This window comes from Scyliorhinus canicula, chromosome 13 (assembly GCF_902713615.1).
Source record: "Scyliorhinus canicula chromosome 13, sScyCan1.1, whole genome shotgun sequence".
Taxonomy (NCBI): Eukaryota; Metazoa; Chordata; class Chondrichthyes; order Carcharhiniformes; family Scyliorhinidae; genus Scyliorhinus; species Scyliorhinus canicula.
Window position 1 is genome coordinate 4,487,773 of NC_052158.1, and position 22,711 is coordinate 4,510,483.

Consider the following 22,711-nt stretch of genomic DNA (forward strand, 5'->3'; position numbering starts at 1 on the left):
GGGGTCAGCGGAGGATGGAGAGGGTGCGTGCCACGAAGCCCAGGGGGCTGCCGCGCGGCCGGGGGCGTATGCGCGGGCGTTCAGGGGGCTGCCGCGCGGCCGGGGGCGTATGCGCGGGCGTTCAGGGGGCTGCCGCGCGGCCGGGGGCGTATGCGCGGGCGTTCAGGGGGCTGCCGTGCGGCTGGGGGCTGCCGCGCGGCCGGGGGCGTATGCACGGGCGTTCAGGGAGGTTGCCGTGCGGCTGGGGGCGTATGCGTGGGCGTTCAGGGGGCTGCCGTGCGGCTGGGGGCGTATGCGTGGGCGTTCAGGTCGGCCCCCTCCAGGGAGGTTGCGAGGGTCCGTGCCTCAGCAAGGCTGAGGGTGGCCTTTTCCAGTAGTCGCTGGCGAATGGAGGAGGATTGCTCGCTGGCAACGTAAGCGTCCGTGACTAAAAGTTCCATGTGCTCTGTGGCAGAAACTTGGGGACAGGCGCAATTTCTCCCCAGGGCCGCGAGGGCCCGGTAAAACCCGTCGAGGGACTCACCGGGGAACTGTTGTCTTGTAGCCAGGAGATGCCGTGCATATACCTGGTTGACCGGCCGGAGAAAGTGTCCTCTCAGGAGATCCATAGCCGCGTCACAGTCCTGTTCCTCCTCAATCATCGAATATACCGCCGTGCCCACGCACGGGTGGAGGATGTGGGGTTTCTGCTCCTCGGTGGGTTGGCTGGTTGCAGTCGTCAGGTGGCTGTTAAAACACGCCAGCCAATGTTTAAAGGTTGAGGGCACGTTCGAAGCGTGCGGGCTGATGCGGAGGCAGTCGGGTTTGATGCGCAGCTCTATTTCAAATTTCTAGTTGATTAAATTGGTGCACCATCTGGTGGACGCGAGACACGATGAAAATCCAAATGTAGGCTTTAATCAGCTAGATGTTAGCCCGGCGGTCGACTACAGTGAAAGGCCGACCGCCAGGTCCTCTGGGTACTTATACCCCACCTCGTAGGCGGGGCTACTTGCCTCTCGACCAATTGGTGAGCAGTCACATGACTTGTCTCAGTCAAACAGCCGAGAGGCACATGACCCGCCTGAGCCAATGGGCAGCAAGTGCTCTGCACCAATGGCAGCGCTCCCAGTCATACCACCACAGCCTGGACTTCCCACTCCCATGTTCCTGTCACACACCGAGTCCCTGTCGGGAAATTCCACACAGCCGGTCTGGACAACGTTCAAAACAGCCCAGGATGGGAGAGTGAAATTTCCCAGTTTGGGATCTTGCTGTGTGTCAGGAGCTGAATTCACAAATCTGGGCCTGTATTCCGAATACAGAGAGGATAAGAATGTCCTCCTGGTTTAATAACTGGGACATTGGTGGATAGTTAGAATGTGAGCATGAAAGTGAAATTAGACAGAGCAACACCACCTCCCCCTGGCTGAGAATGGTATTGCAGCAATAAAATTAGATTTTTAAAAACCAGTGCAGCAGCTCCTGGTGAGACTGGAACAACATGTTTCCCTGTTCAATTAACCAGCAGATCAAATTAATAATAAAAACAGAAAGTTCTGGAAAAATGTTCAGCAGGTCCGGTCTGCGGAGAGAGAAACAGAGTTGACGTCTCGAGTGGAATATGAATCTTTTTTAGATGATTTCCAGCATTCGCATTATTTTGTTTTTATTACAACAGATCAAATTGTTATAGTGTATAAATATAGTTTAATTGATGCAACAACATTACTTGTCAGCAAAATAGTAAACCTAAACCCACAAACTGTCTAGGGATTTATTTTTAACCCAGTAATTTCTCAGAATTGTTATGTTATTCAGCCCCTGAAATTTATTTCAATGTTCAATTAGTTCACACAATTTCATTTCAGTCACTAATATCTGATGATATCTCTCCAGGGTTCCTCTGTTTTGTTCTTTATTCAGGTAAATGAATAAAAACATTTTATGCATAAAAATCCTGTTTTGCATGGAGCAACACTGCCACCCGCTGGCTGAGATCGGGTCTCCACAGATATATTTTCCCTGCATTAGTGACTTTGGTCACCTGGTGGCGCTAGAACACAGCTGAATGCCAGAGGTGAGGTGAGAGTGACTGCCCTTGACATCAAGACAGGCAAATCATTCACCATATCGCTATCAACCTGCTGGAACTCTCTCACTCAATGCACTTGTTTCACAAACATTCACAGCAATGGGCATTCTAGCATCGCTGAACTGAAAAGTAAGATTGTTTTACATTGGCCAACATAACCCGGCAAATGGGAGTAGGGTTAAAGGGAGTTGGTTCAGCTCAGTTGGCTGGATGGCTGGTTTGTAATGTAGAGTGATGCCAGCAGTGTGGGTTCAACTCCCATATCAGCTATGGTTATTCAGGAAGGTTCAACCTTGCTCCTCGCCTGAAATGTGGTGACCCTCAGGTTAAACCCACCACCAGTCAGCTCTCTCTCAAAAAGGGGAAAGCAGCCTCTGGGACTGCAGCAACTTGTGTTTCTATTCAGTGTCTGAGAACCCTGAGGGGTGGGGAAGCTGCCAACTTAACTTCAGTTTCAAATAAAAAAGTTAACCTTCTTCAAAGCTGCCTTTTACTCTGCTTAAAACAAAGATTTAGTGCCTTTTAACAGTGATATAAAATAAACTAAATTCACACCACACACATCATTTAAAAGAAAATCCTCCATTTGTTTCATGACTTCAAAGGTCAATTAGCATCTAAAAAATTTCACAGCCACATTGATTGAGAGATAAATATTGACCAGGACACGGGGAGGAACTCTCCCCAACTCAAAATGATTCAGTGGGATCCTATATATCCACCTGAGTAAGCAGGCAGAGTCTTAATCGCCCAACATTCAACATCGTAGCTAATGGGGCGGTTTAGCTTCAGTGGGCTAGACAGCTGGTTTGTTAATGCAGAATAAAGCCAGCAGCACGGGTTCAATCCCTGTACCAGCCTCCCCGAACAGGTGCCGGAATGTGGCGACTAGGGGCTTTTCACTGTAACTTCATACTTGTGACAATAAAAGATTATTATTCAGATATTGAAGCAGTTCATGTCCAAATGCAGCAATCTCCAGGCTTTGTAACAGTTTTTATTCTTCCATTATGGGTTCTGGACATCGCTGGCTAGGTCAGAATTTATTGTCCATCCCTAGTTTCCCTTTGACAAGGTGGTGGCTGAGCTGCCGTCTTGAAGCCGCTGCAGTCCCTGGGGTGCAGGTACACCCACCGTGCTGTTAGGGAGGGAATTCCAGGATTTTGACCCACGTTAGTGAAGGAAATTCCGATATGTTTCCACGTCAGGATGGTGAATGACTTGGAGGGGAACCTTGGGGGTGATCCCAGGTATCTGCTGCTCTTGTCCTTCTAGATGGTGGTGGCCGTGGGTTTGGAAGGTGCTGCCTGAGGAACCTCGGTGAGTTCCTGCAGTGAATCTTGTCGATGGTGCACACGGCTGACACTGTCCATTGGAGGTGGAGGGAGTGAATGTTTGTGTCCAAAAAGGTTACTGGGTTACGGGGATAAAGGGGATAGGGTGGTGGTGTGGGGCTCTTTCCCAGGGCCGGTGCAGACTCAATGGGCTGAATGGCCTCCTTCTGCACTGTAAATTCTATGATTCTATGGGTTTTGCTTGATTGGAGATAAAAAGATACCAGTTAGGAGTTAAAGTGTTTCACTTTCTTGTTAAGCATTGTAAGCTATTTTTTATATGACGTTAAAGTTAGTTTAAGACTGTGTTAGTAATAAAGTTTGTTTCAATATAACATATCCTTAATTGTGTGGAGTCACACTTCGAGCAAAGTATCCTTTCCTCGCATCTTACAAATTAAATTAAACATTGGGGTTTCTGTCCGGATCCCAGCAACTATTGGGGTCTGGTCTGAGATTGTCATACCTGTATCGCTGTTCCAATTTCAAAACCCATTTCCTATTCTGACAAAACTTTTCTGAGGATTTGTTAAACATTTCTACAGGTCTCCCAGTTAATTTCCAACAATTAGCTTTAGTTTGTCCAGGTTTATTTCAATGTAAGTATATGACCATTTTCCCACATGTAACTAGCTGTGTAAATATCAGCCAAAAGCGCTACTTCTTGGGTCTTTAATACTTAATGCTCATCGAAATTGATTATAATGGTTACTGGAATGTTGTTTCAGAATTCTTCTGTAATGTACGGAAATTAATGTTAAATGATTAGTTTAGTTAAGCTATAATCAAACAATTAATTGATTAAAATGTGAGTATCGTGTGACTTATCTTAAAAGCTGTCAGTGTTATTTGCAGGGTGCTATTATATCAATGCAAGGTTTGCAATTGATCAAGTTTGAACGAGCAATATCCTGTCACTTTGCTGATTATCGCTACTCATGACTATCGTCCATTTTACTGCAAAACTCCGCACAGACAGTGATCCCAAACCCATGGCCACCACCATCTAGATGGACAAGAACAGCAGATACCTGGGATCACCCCCCCCCCCCCCCCTCCCCAACCTGGTCACTCCCCATCCTGACTGGGAAATATATCGGCCGTTCCTTCAGTGTCGCCGGGTCCAAATCCTGGAGCTCCCTCCCTAACAGCACGGTGGGTGGACCTACACCTCAGGGACTGCAGCGGCTTCAAGACGGGATTTTCACAGTAACTTCATTTACTTGTGACAATAAAGATTTTTTTTTAAAGTCCAGGCTAATTTTTTTTTTCCCTCCGTTGTTTCTGATCCAATTCTCTTTCAGTTGTGAAGAAAGGTCCTGCCTGAATTGTCAGATCAGCGAGTGTTTGAGCATTTTTTGTTTTTGGTATTCCTGCCAGTACCAGGTATCCAGCAGCAGGTGGCGATACTGCGCTGTAAAACTTTACTGATCTTTGTATAGCTCGACATCACCATCGTGTGGCTGCAATTGGCACTACAATGAACGGCAAGCAAAAGTTCAGGATATTTAATTTCGTTTTTATTTTAATTCTCTGACATTTCTATTTGTGTTGTTCTTATTTACAGTCTGATTGAGATTTTACAATTTAGAAATTAAATGACTCATTTAGTACAACCTGTTGTCAAGAGTGATTTCTGACCCCCGACCCCTGACCTTGTGATGTCAGTGATGATGTCACCACCCAAGGCCCCGCCCCTTTTCGGGTCCGGATCAGAACCGGAGCAGATGCTCAGAAACTGGTTTTCATGCCCAGTCCAGAAGAAAGGATAAAGTTTCTCAGTGAATTTATTCCCAGTGAAGGTGTGGAGATGGGACTTGGTGTCCACGTTGTAAAATGAAACTGTCCCAGACTCATAACTGAGATAAACTCCCACCTTCCCGGGGATCTGGCCGACAGGGAGACGGGAACGAGGAGAGGAGTTTATATAAATCTGATCCTCCCCCCGCCCAATGGTCCAGAATCCAGTCTCTGGGCTCAGACTGACCCAGACCTTCCTCTCCACAGTCTCTGCGGCTACTCCCAGATACCAGCGCCGATTCTTCATCACCTCCACCTCCCAGTAATGTCTCCCCGATGTGAATCCCTCTGATCCCAGCACACAGAGACATTGTGTAAACCTCTTCCTGGTGTCAGGGAGACTCCTCTGGGTCCGGGTACAGCTCAAACTCTTCAGATCCTCAGACACCTCAAGCCGGGGATTCGCTGTTTCCACATCCAGGGTCACAGAGACTGAGAGAGAAAGCAGAAAATTAGAGACTGACTGGGGATTGGGGGGAGACTTACTGGGGATAGGGGGGGAGACTCACTGGGGATCGGGGGGAGATTCACTGGGGATCGGGGAGACTCACTGGGGATCGGGGGAGACTCACTGGGGATCCGGGGGAGACTCACTGGGGATCGGGGGGAGAGACTCACTGGGGATCAGGGGACTCACTGGGGATCAGGAGAGAGACTCACTGGGGATCGGGGAGAGACTCACTGGGGATCAGGAGAGAGACTCACTGGGGATCGGGGGTGAGACTCACTGGGGATCGGGGGGGGGAGACTCACTGGGGATCTGGGGGAGACTCACTGGGGATCGGGGGGACTCACTGGGGATCGGGGCAGAGACTCACTGGGGATCCGGGGGAGACTCACTGGGGATCTGGGGAAGATTTCACCATTTTTGATTTGATTTCCTGTTCCTCAACATCAAAATAAGCCGACCTGATGTGTGTGTGTGAGACTGTTGGTGTGTGTGTAACTGTGTGTGTGGCTGTGTGTGTGTGTGTGTAACTGTGTGTGTGTGTGTAACTGTGTGTGTGTCTGTGTGTGTGTGTGTGTCTGTGTGAGAGAGATCATCAAAATAAACTAATCTCTTCTCAAATTTAGAAGATCTCAACACCGAGATATTTCCGTTCTGCTCCGTGGAAACAAATATGGCGGGTTCTCCGCTTCACGACACCGGAAGTGCGATCGGGCGGAGAATCGGGCGTAATGCACAAATCGAGGTTTGTGCCCGGCACTGATTCCGACGCCAGGCTCCAGTCCCTCCCTGGCGGTGAAATCAAAGTTTGTGCCCTGCAGCCGGCCCATGTAAAACCCTCATTTACATAGATTTAAATCTAATCAGCGGGTTGGACACAGTATGCTCCGCCCTTCCACGATGCTCCGCCCCTCTCAGGCAGAAGTCACGTGGGTGTGAATTAGTGCAAATATTTCCAAACGGGGACTGGGCTCCATGGCTGCTGAGGGGCAGAGAGAGGGTAAAAAACTCTCAAAAAGCCTCAATAATTGTCGGACTTGCTGGGGGAGAGTGGGGGCTGCCTGGGCCGGGGGGAGTAACGGGGAGTGACTTGGTGACAGGTCTGTGCACTCGGGGTGTCCCCCTCGGGATCGGGGTGGCCTGGCTCAGACCCCCATTGCTGCAGTCTGGGTTTTAAACACACCCCTTTGCTGCTTCTCACAGGCCCCTGGCTGCTCACTCTGCTGACTGCTCACTGTGTCCTGGAAATGTTCACAGAGCCTCTGGTCATTTGGGAGCCCACCCAGGCCGCCCCTCTGGAAAGCCTCAGACCCCGGCTGAGCCATCACCGGGATGGGCGTGGCCAAGCTCAATCAGTCACACACCAGGTGCTGCCACTCCTCAGTTCCCTCATCAGAAGCTCAGCCCCACTGCAGGGGAAGCAGGGGAATAGCAGAGCTCACCCCAAACAAAGGACACATGCACCGTGGCCTTTGGCACCCTCCCTGGCACACTGCCCCTCTCAGGGCAGAGGCCTCACCAGTCATACTATCAGCCAGCCCACCCCTCAGGACCACCAGCTGTCTCCAAGCCCTGCCTGCCCACCGCGCCCCTGCTCCCATCCACCCTGCCCCCGGACAGGTTGTAACAACCTGTGTGTCACACCCAGGACCCACATCACACTGCAGCTAAGCTCCCAGCAGACACACACTTCCCTGCCTCACCCCCATCTGTAGGACCTGCCCACACACAAGCCTCTAAGCATGGAGGCGATTGGTGGCACACGGTGACCCTCTCCACCCCACAACCAGGTGCCACCCTGCTGGTGGGATAACACACGGCCCACCCAGTGAGGAGACCCACAGTAAACCCCACTGGAGGAAACAGGACACGGGCCAGAGAGCCTGTCGCTGACACGGGTTTCGTCACCCACCGGAACCCCTGTCGACAGGGATGATCGGTGAGGATAGAGCCTCCCCACATCACAGGCCCGGTCCCACTCACTGATGGGGACAGGGGTGGAGTGCGGACGGCAACATATCGAGGGGAGCGGCTGAGGGGTGGGGGTGGGGTTTGTGGGGACATGTGGAGGGTGGAGCTGAAGTACAACTCAGGGTCACCGTGTAGCCTGTTGGATCGGGATGGGTTCGGGAATACTCATCGTGCTAACATGTCTTCTCTATTCCCCCCTGCGGAGAATGAATATTGGAGCGGAACCAGGAATGCTCGCTATCTACCTGGCCACAGCTGCCGTTACGGACACACGGAGGCTGGAGGCACAGGGCCTGCTCAGGGAGGATCCTGCACAAGAGGAGCCTGCCCCAGAAGAGCAGGGCCCAGCCGGTGAGGCTCGAGTGCCGGCCGTCCAACAGGCCGAGGAGGAGGTGTGAAGGAGGCGCCGCATCAGGGCACGTGTTTACCATCGGCGCCTGTCCTTCGAGGAGCTGCCGGACCGCCTGTGCCGCCGAAGACATCGGCTAACCAGTGAGACCAGGTGCCACCTGTGCCAGGCGGTGGTGCAGCTGGCACTCCTGGGGTTTGGAGGAGGTCACCCACTCCCGGTGGCTGTCATGGTGACGGTCGCCCTGAACCTCTCTGTCTCTGGGGCTTTCCAGGGGCCGAGCGGGGACCTGTCTGGGATCTCGCAGACATCGGCTCACAGGTACATCCGCCCGGTGACGGATGCCCTATGCACCCGGGCAGCGGACTATATAACCTTCAATCTGGACCAGTCACACCAGGATGCCCGGGCAGCAGGATTTCCCTCCATCGCTGGCATGCCCCAGGTCCAGGGGGTGATCGATGGTACGCATGTCCCCCTACAAGTACCGGATCATCAGGGGGGCCCTTCATCAATAGGAAGGGCTTCCACTCCCTGAATGTGCAGTTGGTGTGTGACCACTAGCTGGACATCACACACGTCTGCCCCCGATACCCAGGCAGCGGGCACGACACTTACAGCCTGGCGCACTCGTCGGTTCCCGGCACCTTCGAGGTGCTCCCTCAGGTGAGGGGTTGGCTCTTTGGCGACAAGGGTTAACCGCTGAGATCATGATTAATGACACCTGTCCAGAGGCCCCAGACCGACGCGGAGACCCGTTATAACGAGGCCGATGCAGAAACCTGGAGCATCATTGAGCGGAGCATCGACATCCTCAAGAAGCCATTCCAATGGCTGGACCGCTCTTGAACATAGAACATTACAGCTCAGTACAGGCCCTTCGGCCCTCGATGTTGCGCCGACCTGTGAAACCCCTCTAAAGCCCATCTACACTCTTCCCTTATCGTCCATATGCCTATCCAATGACCATCTGTATGCGTTTAGTGTTGGCGAGTCCACTACTGTTGCAGGCAGGGCATTCCACGCCCGTACTACTCTCTGAGTAAAACTACGCTCTGGTGGGACTCTCCAATATAGCCCCAGGAGGGTCTCTAACATCCTGCTGGCCTGCTGTGTCCTTCATAACATCAGCCAGCAGAGGGCGACATGCTGGAGGAGGAAGGACGCCCGGCCTCATCTGATGAGGAGGATGAGGAGGGTGTCCAGGAAGAACCGGGCGTGGATCCTGGGCTGACAGGACAGGCCGCCCAACGTGCGCTCCAGGGCCGCCGCTCACGGGGCAACCTCATCACCTCCTGATTGGCCTGGTCACCGGCAGCTCCCCCGCCCTGTCCCACCTCCCATACCAACCCCCCCACTTCCATGTGGTGCCCCCTTCCCCAGGGCCGCAGATACCTTCCCCATCCCTCCTCCCTTCACTCCACCTTCCCCATCCCTCCTCCCTTCACTCCACCTTCCCCGTCCCTCCTCCCTTCACTCCACCTTCCCCGTCCCTCCTCCCTTCACTCCACCTTCCCTGTCCCTCCTCCCTTCACTCCACCTTCCCCGTCCCTCCTCCCTTCACTCCACCTTCCCCGTCCCTCCTCCCTTCACTCTACCTTCCCCGTCCCTCCTCCCTTCACTCCACATTCCCCATCCCTCCTCCCTTCACTCCACCTTCCCCGTCCCTCCTCCCTTCACTCCACCATCCCCATCCCTCCTCCCTTCACTCCACCTTCCCCTTCCCTCCTCCCTTCACTCCACCTTCCCCGTCCCTCCTCCCTTCACTCCACCTTCCCCGTCCCTCCTCCCTTCACTCCACCTTCCCCGTCCCTCCTCCCTTCACTCCACCTTCCCCGTCCCTCGTCCCTTCACTCCACCTTCCCCGTCCCTACTCCCTTCACTCCACCTTCCCCGTCCCTCCTCCCTTCACACCACCTTCCCCGTCCCTCCTCCTTTCACTCCACCTTCCCCGTCCCTCCTCCCTTCACTCCACCTTCCCCGTCCCTCCTCCCTTCACTCCACCTTCCCCGTCCCTCCTCCCTTCACTCCACCTGCCCCGTCCCTCCTCCCTTCACTCCACCGTCCCCGTCCCTCCTCCCTTCACTCCACCTTCCCTATCCCTCCTCCCTTCACTCCACTTTCCCCGTCCCTCCTCCCTTCAATCCACCTCCCCTGTCCCTCCACTCCATCTTCCACGTCCCTCCTCCCTTCACTCCACCTTCCCCGTCCCTCCCCCTTTCACTCCACCTTCCCCGTCCCTCCTCCCTTCACTCCACCTTCCCCGTCCCTCCTCCCTTCACTCCACCTTCCCCGTCCCTCCTCCCTTCACTCCACCTGCCCCGTCCCTCCTCCCTTCACTCCACCTTCCCCGTCCCTCCTCCCTTCACTCCATCCCACTACCCCATCTCCCCTCCCTCCCTCCGTGGGTCCTACCAGTATCCCCACAGGGTGTTGGCGCTGGGTTGGCAGTATCAGCGGGTCTTGTCCACGGGACGGAGGATGATGACGACTCGCTGGGAGATGAGCTCTGGATCTCCTCATCGTTTGACACAGTCTCACTCCTGCCTTTCGGATCACATTCCACTGTCCGCCCGGGTCATCCCTGCATGTGTGCCGGCCAATCTATCTCACAGGCCCATATAGCTTGTGGGGAGGGGGTTTCGGGAGATAGTGAGTGGTAACGGCTCACTCACTGGGTAAGCTGACATACACGGCGGCCTCACACTTCTGGCCCCGTTTCCTGCCACCTCTCACTGAGGGTGACCCCAGGTTCAAGTGTCCTGGGGTCCTGCCCCCGCCATACATCCCAGAAGCTCGATACCTGTCCGGGCTACAGCTGCTTCCTGGGATCGGGCAGCCCTCCGACCGCCCGCTCCCTCGGGAGTCCCTGCCTCCACCTGATGTGCTGCAGCCTGTGTGAAGTGAGCAGCAGAAGGTGACCCAGGAGCCTCTTCACTAAAATGCCCCCCGAGGTGATAGTCTCTGCGATGGTGGAGGGTGCAGGTGACAGCAGTGACGAGAAGTCGGTGTCTTCCCCGGACTGGTGCTCCGGGGTGTTCTGGGGATGTGGCTGGGGGTCAGCGACCCCGGACGGCCCGGCCTCGTCTGATGGTGATCCCGCAAGACAAAAGACAAGAGACACGGTGAGATCTTGGGAAGGAGAGGTCTGTGGGAGAGGGGGTCACTCAGTTGCTGTTGGGACATCAGCTTTGCCTTGGGCTCTCACTTGGTTACCACATGCCGACCTCTGTTTCTGAGACGGCCCTTTCCTCTGCCTCGCCCGCGAGCTCCATCGCCTTCTGTTCCCCGGGGGTTTGCACTCTCAGGTCTGGGATGCCCCCGCCGGTTTTCTGCCGCTCCCGGTGATTGTGGGTCACCTTGTCCTCGGGAACACATAAAGGACATGGTGAGACGCATGGAGGTGAGTTCTACGGGAGGTCTGTAGCTGGTGGCATGTGTGTGCCAGGCACCAGGCCAAAGAGGACAATACAGGTGTTGGGGTTTGGTGCAGGGTGGGGTGTGAGGGAGATGCAGGCAGGTGGGTTGTGAGGAGTGAGGGACAGGAGTGATGCCAGGGACACAGAGGTGGTGACTCACCCGAGCTGCCCTCAGGAGATCGTTCATCGTTTTTCGGCACTGGGCCCCAGTCCTCCTGGTGAGGTTGGCAGCACTGACCATCTCTGCCACCTCCTCCCAGGCCCTGTTGATGATGGTGGGCTTGGGTCTCCTGCCCACCCTGGGGAAGAGGGTGTCCTGCCTCTGCTCCACCACGTCCAGCATGTGATTGGCCACTGACTCAGAAAGTCTGGGGGCAGGTCTCCGTGGAGCCACCTTCTTGGCTGGAATGGGAGTGTTTGGGGAGCGGAGCGTTTATAAACAGCTCCAGCTTGTCAGGCTCTCCAGCGCTAATTCAGGCCCCAGCGAATCAGACACCAGCGGGAATGGGAATTGCTCTGATTCCTGTGGGAAGAGCACTGGCTCATTTGCATGTCCTGACTCGCTTCCTGAATAGCGCCCCTCAGGGAAAGGGAAGAGCCGCAATTCAGTCCCCACGGCAACACTCAGGGCGCGATCCAATGGCCACGCTGCACCTGAAAAGCAGCTCGCCGCGGCTCAGCGTGGACGATAAAAGCCAGGAGACCCCGCTCTCGGGATCTACCCGGCTCACAACGTCCCGTGACATCTAACGTGATCTCTCGAGACGTTGTGATGTGAATCCTGCCCATTGTGGGCGGGGTCACTTTGCAGAAATTGACATATTAAAGCGAGGCAGCTGGTCTCACTTTAATATGCAGATTCCTCAGTTCCCCTCGGAGACCTCGGGCGGGCGCCGTTCGGTACTGATTTCCACAAACAGGTACCAGGCAGAATGGCATCGTGGGGGTCTCCCAGGGGATCAGAGGCCCCAGGGGTATGCCCATTGGGCAGGGTTGTACCCTGGCAGTGGTGGTGCCACCCAGGCACCACCCAGGCACCCTGGCACTGCCACCTGGCACTGCCACTTGGGTGTCAGTCTGGTGTGGTGGTGATTGGGCTGGGGTGCCCTGCGTAGGTGTTGCGAGGGGTCCGGAGACCCTCCCACGGTGCATTGGACATTGGGGGGTGTATCGGGGGTGGCGTCAGCGGCCTCGGAGATCAGGATTTTAAAATGGCCGATCTCTCGCTGCGCTGAGGAGTTCCGGCGAGCGCAGCTCCTCACTGCACAAAACGGGACGATGTGCGGCCTCGGCCCCGCGTTCCCCACTTAGGCACCTTACCCAACGTGGGGGGCGTTTTATAGCCATGTGTTTCTCGGCACTGTGAGCTCCGGGAAACACGCGGTTAAATACGCTCGCTCCGGGACTTTGTTCCCTTTTAGTTGAATCGCGCCCTTACTCTCCCAAATGGAGAATCCCGGCCATAATATTTGATATGAGGCCACATGTGGAGGTGGTTATTCAATGTGATTCTCCACAGACAAACCTCTACCTTAATCCTCTCCCTGGATGTATAAAAGATATTCATCCAGAGTGAGTGCAATGTTTCCTCAAGACAATTGAGAAAATGGGCTTTGCTGACACTTTCAGGAAATGGATTGCAATCCAGGGCTTGTTCCCCAGGTCCACAGTGAAGACCAGCTGACTCCATCCCCCTCACCACTCCTCCTCCCTCAACAGGCAGTCAAAGCCTCATTCCCAGGCTTCCTGTCCTAACCTTGGCCATGGACATGAGTCTGGTCCACAAGGTGGAGATGTATCAGGAGGATGAGGATTGCAGAGGAGGAAAGGTTCAGCTGGGAATGGCGGAGTTTCCACTTGCTGAAGTTTGTAAAGTATCGATGGGTTCTGGAGACAGAGCTTCATCTGAGAGTTCCTGTATTGGTGATGTTTAGGGAGCTGACAGTTTCAGCTGACCAAGCTGAGAATGATTTTTAGAAAGTGGATTAGTTGCATGAACATAGAACATAGAACAGTACAGCACAGAACAGGCCCTTCGGCCCTCGATGTTGTGCCGAGCAATGATCACCCTACTCAAACCCACGTATCCACACTATACCCGTAACCCAACAACCCCCCCTTAACCTTACTTTTTAGGACACTACGGGCAATTTAGCATGGCCAATCCACCTAACCCGCACATCTTTGGACTGTGGGAGGAAACCGGAGCAGCCGGAGGAAACCCACGCACACAGGGGGAGGACGTGCAGACTCCGCACAGACAGTGACCCAGCGGGGAACTGAACCTGGGACCCTGGAGCTGTGAAGCATTTATGCTAACCACCATGCTACCGTGCTGCCCCTAATGCTGCATGAATCAGACTTTAATTCCAATCAGGACCATTTTCATCCCAATTTCATTCTCACAAAGCCCTTAAACATTCTCTCTGCCGACGGATTCTCCGTTGTGCCGGCAGCGCTCCCACGCCCGCGGGTTTCCCGGCGGTGTGGGGTGGCCACAATGGGCAATCCCATTGGCAGGTGGCAGAGACGGAGAATCTCGCTGCCGGTAAGGGCCGCCGCCCAGGAAAAGGGAGCTGGTGGGCCGGAGAATCCCGCCCGGTGTCTGTGATATTTATATGGATAATGATTCAAATACAAGATATAAATCAGGACAGAGGGACTTATCTGAGTTTTACCAGGGTTAATGACATCCAGCATTCCTCGCCATCCTGGGAACGGTAAAGGGCTGTTGAATTTTCCGATGGACAGGACACCATCTGCTAGAGACAGACTTTTAACCTCATCGCTAATCCTGTAAATATTAATGAGTTGATTATAAATTGACCATAAACACTTTGCTGAGTAATTTTACCAACTTGCCCTGAGTTTCAGTAAAGTTCATGTCCTACCTCCTCTTCCCAGATGCTTCCTCCTGAAATAAACAAAACACAAATCTGAGTTGACAGAGACGGACTGTCTATATCCAGAAAGCAGAAATGACCCTCACATTGTTACAAGCTGCTGAGAATTGTCAATTCCCATTGCTGCAGACATGGAATAGAAAGAGGATGTTACACAAAGGATATTGAAGCACAGGAGAAAGTATCAAAAAGATCGACAGCAACTGGGAGGCTTCAACTAACAGCATGGACGTATTCCCTCTGGAACAGTCCAGATTCAGATAACTGTCCAGGCTCTGACTCTGGATGTACTGGTAACCCCATTGGAGGAGTTAACACTGCCAGAACCGCACTCAGGCAATGACACAAGTTGTTATGGATCAGAATTTTGTTACTTCTTTTGTGGTCATTGAGAAGGGCAGGGTCATGGAGGAGGACAAGCTGGCTGGTACAAAAGTAAGTTACAATTTGGGGGTCGGTACTGGACAATTAATCATAGAATCATAGAATTCCCACAGTGCAGAAGGGGGCCATTCGGCCCATCGAGTCACTGACCCACTGAAAGAGTACCCTACCAAGACAACTTCCCGACCCTACACCCCTAACCCCACCAAACCATTGGACACTAAGGGACAATTTATCATTGCCAATCCACCATACAGGAAGTATACCATACCTGCACATCATACCTGCCCATCTTTGGACTGTGGGAAGAAGCCGGAGCACCCGGAGGAAGCCCACACAGACAGGGGGGAATGCGAAAACTCCACACAGACAGTCACCCAATGTTGAATCGAACCCAGGGTCCCTGGCGCTGTGAGGCAGCAGTGTTAACCACTTAATTAAGAAAGCTCCTCCTCCCCCTCTCTCCACCACTAGCCTGTACAGTAAAACCTGCCGTAGTGACCATGTGGCTCGCCCTCACACCGCTGGTTCAATGCTGGAGACAATGGGCTGAGGTCCTGAAGTTGGCATTAACTAAGTTTAGGGTTTCAGTTGATCCCATGGTGGACAACTCACCTGACCCACCCCTGCTGCTGGTAAAATTATGTGGGGAAGGTAGAAGATGAGTAAACCTTTCACTGAATTTTTTCTGCCCCACCTGTTTTTCACCCCACTTGTGGATAAATTCCAGCCGATGGAGTCACTGTGTGGAATTTAATGAAGATGAGTGTCTCAAATCAACCGGAGAGTAGGAGACAGTCCCACACCGTGCTTATCGTTAATGGTCACCGTAATATGTACCAATCAGAGAGTAGCGGGCCTTCCCCTGGATCAGCCAATGGCAGGTGGGGGATGGACATCCCACAGACCGAGATGTGGACCAAGCAAAGGCCGGCAGCTCTTCATTGCTCAGCAGCTCCACTGTACTGCTGGTGGCTGCTGTCGGTAATGCACCCACGAGACAGCCAGGATCCCAGAGGGACCCAGGCCAAAGGTGAATGATGGAGGCAGGGAGTTATGGACTGTGGTTGTGGGGGAAGGGGGATAGGAGTCTGCAGCAAGGGCAGAGGGCGTCTGTCACTGCCCCACCCCCACTTCACAATTCCCGGACCCTGGAGCAGGAACTCGCTGCAACTGATGGAGGAAATTCCCACTAAATCCTCTCACTCATTTCCATCCCCAACAGCTGTAACCCAACAGGGCTTGATTTTTGGGCTTCCTGTATGGTCAGATCCCTGCTCTTTACTGGGAGGATAGCAGGGACAACAGAATGAGTCTCTTGGCTGAATATTAGGCATGGTAGCACAGTGGTTAGCACTGCTGCTTCACAGCTCCAGAGTCCCAGGTTCGATTCCCCACTGGGTCACTGTCTCTGCGGAGTCTGCACATTCTCCCCGTGTCTGCGTGAGTTTCCTCCGGGCGCTCCGGTTTCCTCCCACAAGTCCCGAAAGATGTGCTGTTAGGTAATTTGGACATTCTGAATTCTTCATTGCAGTGTTAATGTAAGCCTGTGACAATAACGATTATTATTCTGTTATATTAATTATCCTGTTAATGGGCTGAACTGGCTGCAATGCCCAACATGGATTTGATCCAGGTTAAGGTGGGAAGGCAGCAGAAACCCCACACAGTTCCATTGCCCATGCCAACTCCAACCTCACCAATCTCCAGCCCAGTCCTGACTCAGTGCACCCTGTGGGGGGGGGGGGGGGGGGGGGGGGCAGCATTAAAATCAACCCCACACAGTGTCATTCCCCATATCCCCTTCCACTCACCCCACACCCTGACTAAATGTACCCTGGGGGGGAACAGCATTAAATTCCATCCACCCAGGGAAAGCCAGGGATATATTTAAGGAGAAGTTGGATAAACACATGAGGGAGAAAGGAACAGAAGGATATATTGACAGGGAAATGAAGTAGGATGGGAGGAGGCTCGTGTGGATCATGTTGTGACTGTGAACTTTCACTGAACTAAACTGAAATATAATCCCTCACCTTCAGAAATCTCACTCCGTCTTTTTGTTCCAACTGGTTTTTCAACTTTGAGAGTTTCTCCTGAATAGAATTTAAATTCTCCTGAATTTCATAAAGATTTTCCTCCATTGGTTTTAGAATTTTTTCCTCTTCTTCCCTGAGATCTCGGATGAAACGCTGCTCTTTCTCAGTGAGAATCTGGTGCATTTTAGTGAACTCGGATGTGATGTGGCTCTGCAGACTGTCCGACTGTTTCTATAAGAAGAAACATTAAAAATAATATGTTTCTGTCATAAAAACAACAAAATAATGAATTAAATTTGGAAGCTCAGCACAGGGAGACTTTACCCTAATTTGTGAAATCTTCTGTTTCTGCTGCTGCTCCATTTCTAGAACCGTCGATTTCTTCTGTGTGAGAGAATCTAAGGAAGATTTCACCCCATCCTGGGATTGGGAGAGAAAATCAGAAAATAAAAGTGTTAGATCCTGAAAATATGATCAGATAATCAGGGGATCAAATCTGTTCCCTTTTACCTTGTAGATTTCAACAGCTTTCTTAATCGGGATGAAGCGGTGTTCTCTGTGTTCCTGTAAATCTACACAATTCACACAGATTAATTTCTTGTCAGTTTCACAAAACAGCTTCAGTTCTTCCTGATGTTCCTCACAGTGAAGTTTACTTTCCTTCTCTTCCCGATTCAGCTTTAATTTTCGAGCTTTCTCAGCCAGATTCGCTAAGGCCCGACTGCCTCTGAGGATTCTTTCTGGAAACTCCTGTCTACATTCCGGGCAGGAGTTTCTCTCCTTTTCCCAACACTGGGTGATACAGGAGCGGCAGAAGCTGTGTCCACACTCCAGTGAAACCGGATCAGTGAAGAAATCAAGACAAATGGGACAAATTAAATCCTCGGACAAACTCTGCTCGTGCTGTCTGGAAGCCATGTTCACATTCAGCACTTCCTGTTTCAAACCACTTTCAGTTTCAATGTTCCTGCTCTGCTGCTGAACACATTCAGTTCAGTAACTCCCTCATGACGTTCACTGCAATCCTCAAGAAATTATTGTTGTTTGCTGCTCTCGGTCCCATTGCTTTGGGAGTTGTAGATAAAACTTGGAGCAGAATTCAGAATAAACCGTGTTAGAGGGAGAGACAGGGAATAATTGAACCCAGGCGATGAGAGTGAAGGTCTGTTAGTGGTGGGGGTGGGTGGAGAGAGGATGGGAGGAGGATGCACAGAAATATGCGGCGGGATTCTCTGTTCGTGAGGCTAAGTGTTGGGGCCGGTGCAGGATTCGTCGAGTTTCACAACAGCAAAGCTGGCGCCACACCTGGACCGATTCGGCTACTGTTGAGGGGTTAGCACCGGCGCCACGTGGAACACAATCGATTCCAATGAGAAACGGTGCTGGATTGGCCAGGTCTGAGATTGACACTCAGGAGGCTGACAAGCTGCAGCTACACAGACACACTTCACTCCCCACACACACCATCCCAGCCAACAAGACGGCAGCGAGGAGAGCAGAACCCCGGAGACACCGAGCTGGAGACCCTGCTGGATGTGGTGGAGGTGAGGCCTGCGACCCTGTACCCCGGCCCGGGAAGGAGGCTGCCAGCCGCCGCCGTTCAGCGTGCCTGGGCGCAGGTGGCAGATGAAATGAAATGAAATGAAAATCGCTTATTGTCACGAGTAGGCTTCAATGAAGTTACTGTGAAAAGCCCCTAGTCGCCACATTCCGGCGCCTGTCCGGGGAGGCTGGTACGGGAATCGAACCGTGCTGCTGGCCTGCTTGGTCTGCTTTATAAGCCAGCGATTTAGCCTTGTGAGCTAGTGCTGTGAGCAACAGCATCCGGCCCAGTCAGCAGTGCCGGAAGAAACTGTCCAACCTCCTCAGGGCGGCCAGGGTGAGTAGGCAGCGCTGTGCCCCTGGCACCCACCCCCATCCCACACACCCATAACCCACCACCCCCTCCACCCCGGAGAGCAGGCGTACCCCCCCTCGCCCTGAACCACATGTTGGTACCCATACCGGCCGCCATGGCCGGGTGCCCGAGCGACTGAAGCCACCAGGTACCCACCCCCTGGGCTGCATGCGTCGGACTGTCTAACGCTGTCGTTTTCTGTTAACCCCCCCCGCCAGGAAAAGCCCGCTCAGAACCGCCGGGAGTGGGAGATAACTGGAGGAGGACCGCCGGACCGGCGGACCCTCACTGTGACAGAGCAGAGGGCCCTGAACGTGGTCGGCGGCCTGGAGGAATGGGAGGTTGCCGGGGGGGAGGGCGGCCATGGGCAAGGAGGTGAGACCCTGAGTTACGTTTCCCCATGACACGTGTGTCAAACCGCAACCCCCCCAACCCTCACCCTCAGCCCCACACCACCCTCACCCTCAGCCCCACACCACCCTCACCCTCAGCCCCACACCACCCTCACCCTCAGCCCCACACCACCCTCAGCCCCACACCACCCTCACCCTCAGCCCCACACCACCCTCACCCTCAGCCCCACACCACCCTCACCCTCAGCCCCACACCACCCTCAGCCCCACACCACCCTCACCCTCAGCCCCACACCACCCTCACCCTCAGCCCCACCCTTACCCTCAGCCCCACACCACCCTCACCCTCAGCCGCACACCACCCTCAGCCCCACCCTCCCCCTCACCCCCACACCACCCTCACCCCCACCCTTACCCTCAGCCCCCCAACACCCTCACCCTCACCCCCATACCACCCTCACCGCCACCCTTACCCTCACCCCCACACCACCCACACCCTCACCCCCATACCATCCTCACCCCTACACCACCCTCACCCCCACCCTTACCCTCACCCCCACACCACCCTCACCCTCAGCCCCCCCAACACCACCCCCACCCTCACCCTCAGCCCCACACCACCCTCACCCTCAGCCGCCCCAACACCACCCCCACCCTCACCCTCACCCTCAGCCTGACACCACCCTCACCCTCACCCTCAGCCCCACGCCACCCTCACCCTCAGCCCCACACCACCCTCACCCTCAGCCGCACACCACCCTCAGCCCCACCCTCCCCCTCACCCCCACACCACCCTCACCCCCACCCTTACCCTCAGCCCCACACCACCCTCACCCTCACCCCCATACCACCCTCACCCCCACACCACACCCTCACCCCCACCCTATACCTCCAGCCACCCCCACACCAACCCCGCCCACCCTTGCCCTCAGCCCCACCACCCTCACCCTCACCCCCATACCACCCTCACCGCCACCCTTAACCTCACCCCCACCCACCCACACCCTCACCCCCTACCATACCATCCTCACGCCACCACAACCACCCTCGACCACAGACCCACCCTACCCTTACCTCACACCCTACACACACCCTCACCCCTCAGCCACACACCACCCTCACGCCCTCAGCCACATACCACCCTCACCCCCAACCGCACCCTCAGCCCCACGCCATGACCTCACCCTCAGCATCACCCCCACACCACCTTCAGGTGCAGGCGGAGGTGGAGGAGGACAATCGCGTGCAGGTGCAGGAGGGGGTGCTGACCATGCGTGCCACCCAGGCCAACACCACACGGTGGCGTCCGCGGTGGAGGCATTGGGGGGGGGGCGAGGGCTTTGGCATGGATCAGCATTTCCTAGGCCTGGGACATTCTCTGCAGGTGCTGGCCGAGGCCCAGGACAGGGTTACCGCCTCACAGGCAGCCATGTGCTAGAGCCACCAGGAAATAATAATAATAATCTTTATTGTCACAAGTAGGTTTACATTAACGCTGCAATGAAGTTACTGTGAAAATCCCCTAATCACCACATTCCGGCGCCTGCTCGGGTCACAGAGGGAGAATTCAGAATGTCCAGTTCACCTAACAGCACATCTTTCGGGACTTGTGGGAGGAAACTGGAGCACCCGGAGGAAACCCACACAGACACGGGGAGACCGTGCAGACTCCGCACAGATAGTGACCCAAGCCGGGAATTGAACCCGGGTCCCTGGCACTGTGAAGCAACAGTGCTAATCACTGTGCTGCCGGGCCACTCATTGCAGGGGCACTTTTGAGTGTGGCCCAGTCACAGCAGGCCATGGCTGGGAACATCGGTGGCATTGCCCAGGCGCTGGCCAACGTGGCACAGACACAGAGGGAGGTGGCTCAATCCCAGAGGGAGATGGCACAGTCACTGGCTCATATAAATAGACTCCTATTTATTGACTACAGCTCCGCCTTCAACACCATAATCCCAGCCAAGCTCATATCAAAGCTCCAAAACCTAGGACTTGGCTCTCCACTCTGCAACTGGATCCTCGATTTTCTGACCAACAGACCTCAATCAGTAAGAATGAACACCAACACCTCCTGCACAATAGTCCTCAATACCGGTGCCCCACAAGGCTGCGTACTTAGCCCCCTACTCTACTCCCTGTACACACACGACTGTGTGGCAAAACTTTGTTCCAACTCCATCTACAAGTTTGCTGACGATACGACCATAGTGGGCCGGATCTCGAATAACGAGTCAGAATACAGGAGGGAGATAGAGAACCTGGTGGAGTGGTGTAACAACAACAATCTCTCCCTCAATGCCAGTGTGGTGATATGATCTGCATACCTGTCTGCCATTGGGCCAGAACGTCGGCTTACCATTGGCCCTGGTCGGTCATGTGCCTCTCGACCGATTGGCCGAGAGGCTGAGTTAACCACGCCTCTATTAACGAGGTATAAATGGTCAGACGCCTGACGATCGTCCTTTCCATTGTAGACGATCGCAGAGCTGTGTTCTAGTCTATTAAAGCCGGACTTTGGTAAATCACTCGCCTTGCGTACAATTGATGGTACATCAATTTAATAGACTACGACTTTGAAGATTGAGTTCCACATCAAGCCCGAATGCCTCCGCATCAGCCCGCAAAACTCCGAACTCTGCAGAACTTTTCCAACTCTGGCTGACTTGCCACGAAGGGTTCCTAGCATCTACAACCCCCCCCCCCCCCCCCCCCACCATGGCACAGAAGCTGCACGTCCTCCACTCCAGCGTGGGTATTGACGCCTACGCAATAATCAAAGAGGAAACGAATTATGATGACGCAATACAAAAGCTAAAAGGACAATTCATCAAACCGGTCAACAGGGTATTCGCTCGACATCTGCTGGCCACCAGAAAGCAGGTCCCTGGTGAGTCTCTAGACCAATACGCCCGGGCCCTCTATGACCTGGGGAGAAGTTGCTCCTGTGTAGTGGTGTCCGCTACAGAGCACATGGAGCTACTGATCAGAGACGCTTACGTGGCTGGGATGCTGTCTCCCGTGATCCGCCAGCGGATGCTGGAAAGAGACAAACTCAGTTTAACGGATTCGCTGACTCTCTCCTCCTCTCTGGAGGTCGCAGATCAAAGCGCTCGCACCAATGACCCTGGCCAGGCCTCCTGGCACGCTTCCCACCCACCACCCGCCGCTCCCGACCTCCCTCAGGCTTGTGCCGCGGGACGCCCCGATAAATCCGCGGGGCCCCGCTGCTACTTTTGTGGGTACGCTAAACACCCTCGCTCGCGCTGCCCAGCCCTCTCCGCCCTCTATAAGAGCTGCGGGAAGAAGGGCCACTACTCCACGGTCTGCCAGGCCAAAACGCTGTCTGGAAGCTGCACAGCACTCCCCCCCGCCCCCAGGCCTCTGCGATCGGCCTGTGTGCCTCTCTCTCTCCCCCAGGGCCGCCCCAGCCGCTCCCGACTCGCGCCCCAGAGCCGCTCCACCTCACCCAACTCCTCACGACTCGCGCCCCGCCGGCCGACAAGCGCACCTCCCCAGGCCCTCCCGGTCCCTGCCTGCCTGCCGCGCGTACCTCTCCCCCCCGCCCCCGGGGCCCGGCGCCCAACCGGCCCGCCTCTCCGGGCCCTCCCGGTCCCTGCCTGCCTGCCGCATGTACCTCTCCCCCCCCGCCCCCGGGCCCCGGCGCCCGACCGGCTTGCCTCTCCGGGCCCTCCCGGTCCCTGCCTGCCCGCCGCGCGTACCTCTCCCCCCCCGCCCCC

At 54.6% G+C, this 22,711-nt stretch overlaps 1 protein-coding gene across 1 annotated transcript; it reads right to left on the reverse strand.

The window, feature by feature from the left end:
- Positions 1-4,906: 4,906 nt before the first annotated feature.
- Positions 4,907-17,730, reverse strand: LOC119975822 (zinc-binding protein A33-like). Its single transcript, XM_038815702.1, has 6 exons — positions 17,232-17,730; positions 17,046-17,141; positions 16,719-16,952; positions 14,287-14,309; positions 14,074-14,189; positions 4,907-5,640 (listed from the first exon to the last, which is right to left on the reverse strand). The coding sequence occupies exons 1-6, from the start codon at positions 17,637-17,639 to the stop codon at positions 5,012-5,014; spliced, it is 1,506 nt and encodes a 501-aa protein (XP_038671630.1). The 5' UTR covers positions 17,640-17,730; the 3' UTR covers positions 4,907-5,011.
- Positions 17,731-22,711: the final 4,981 nt, after the last annotated feature.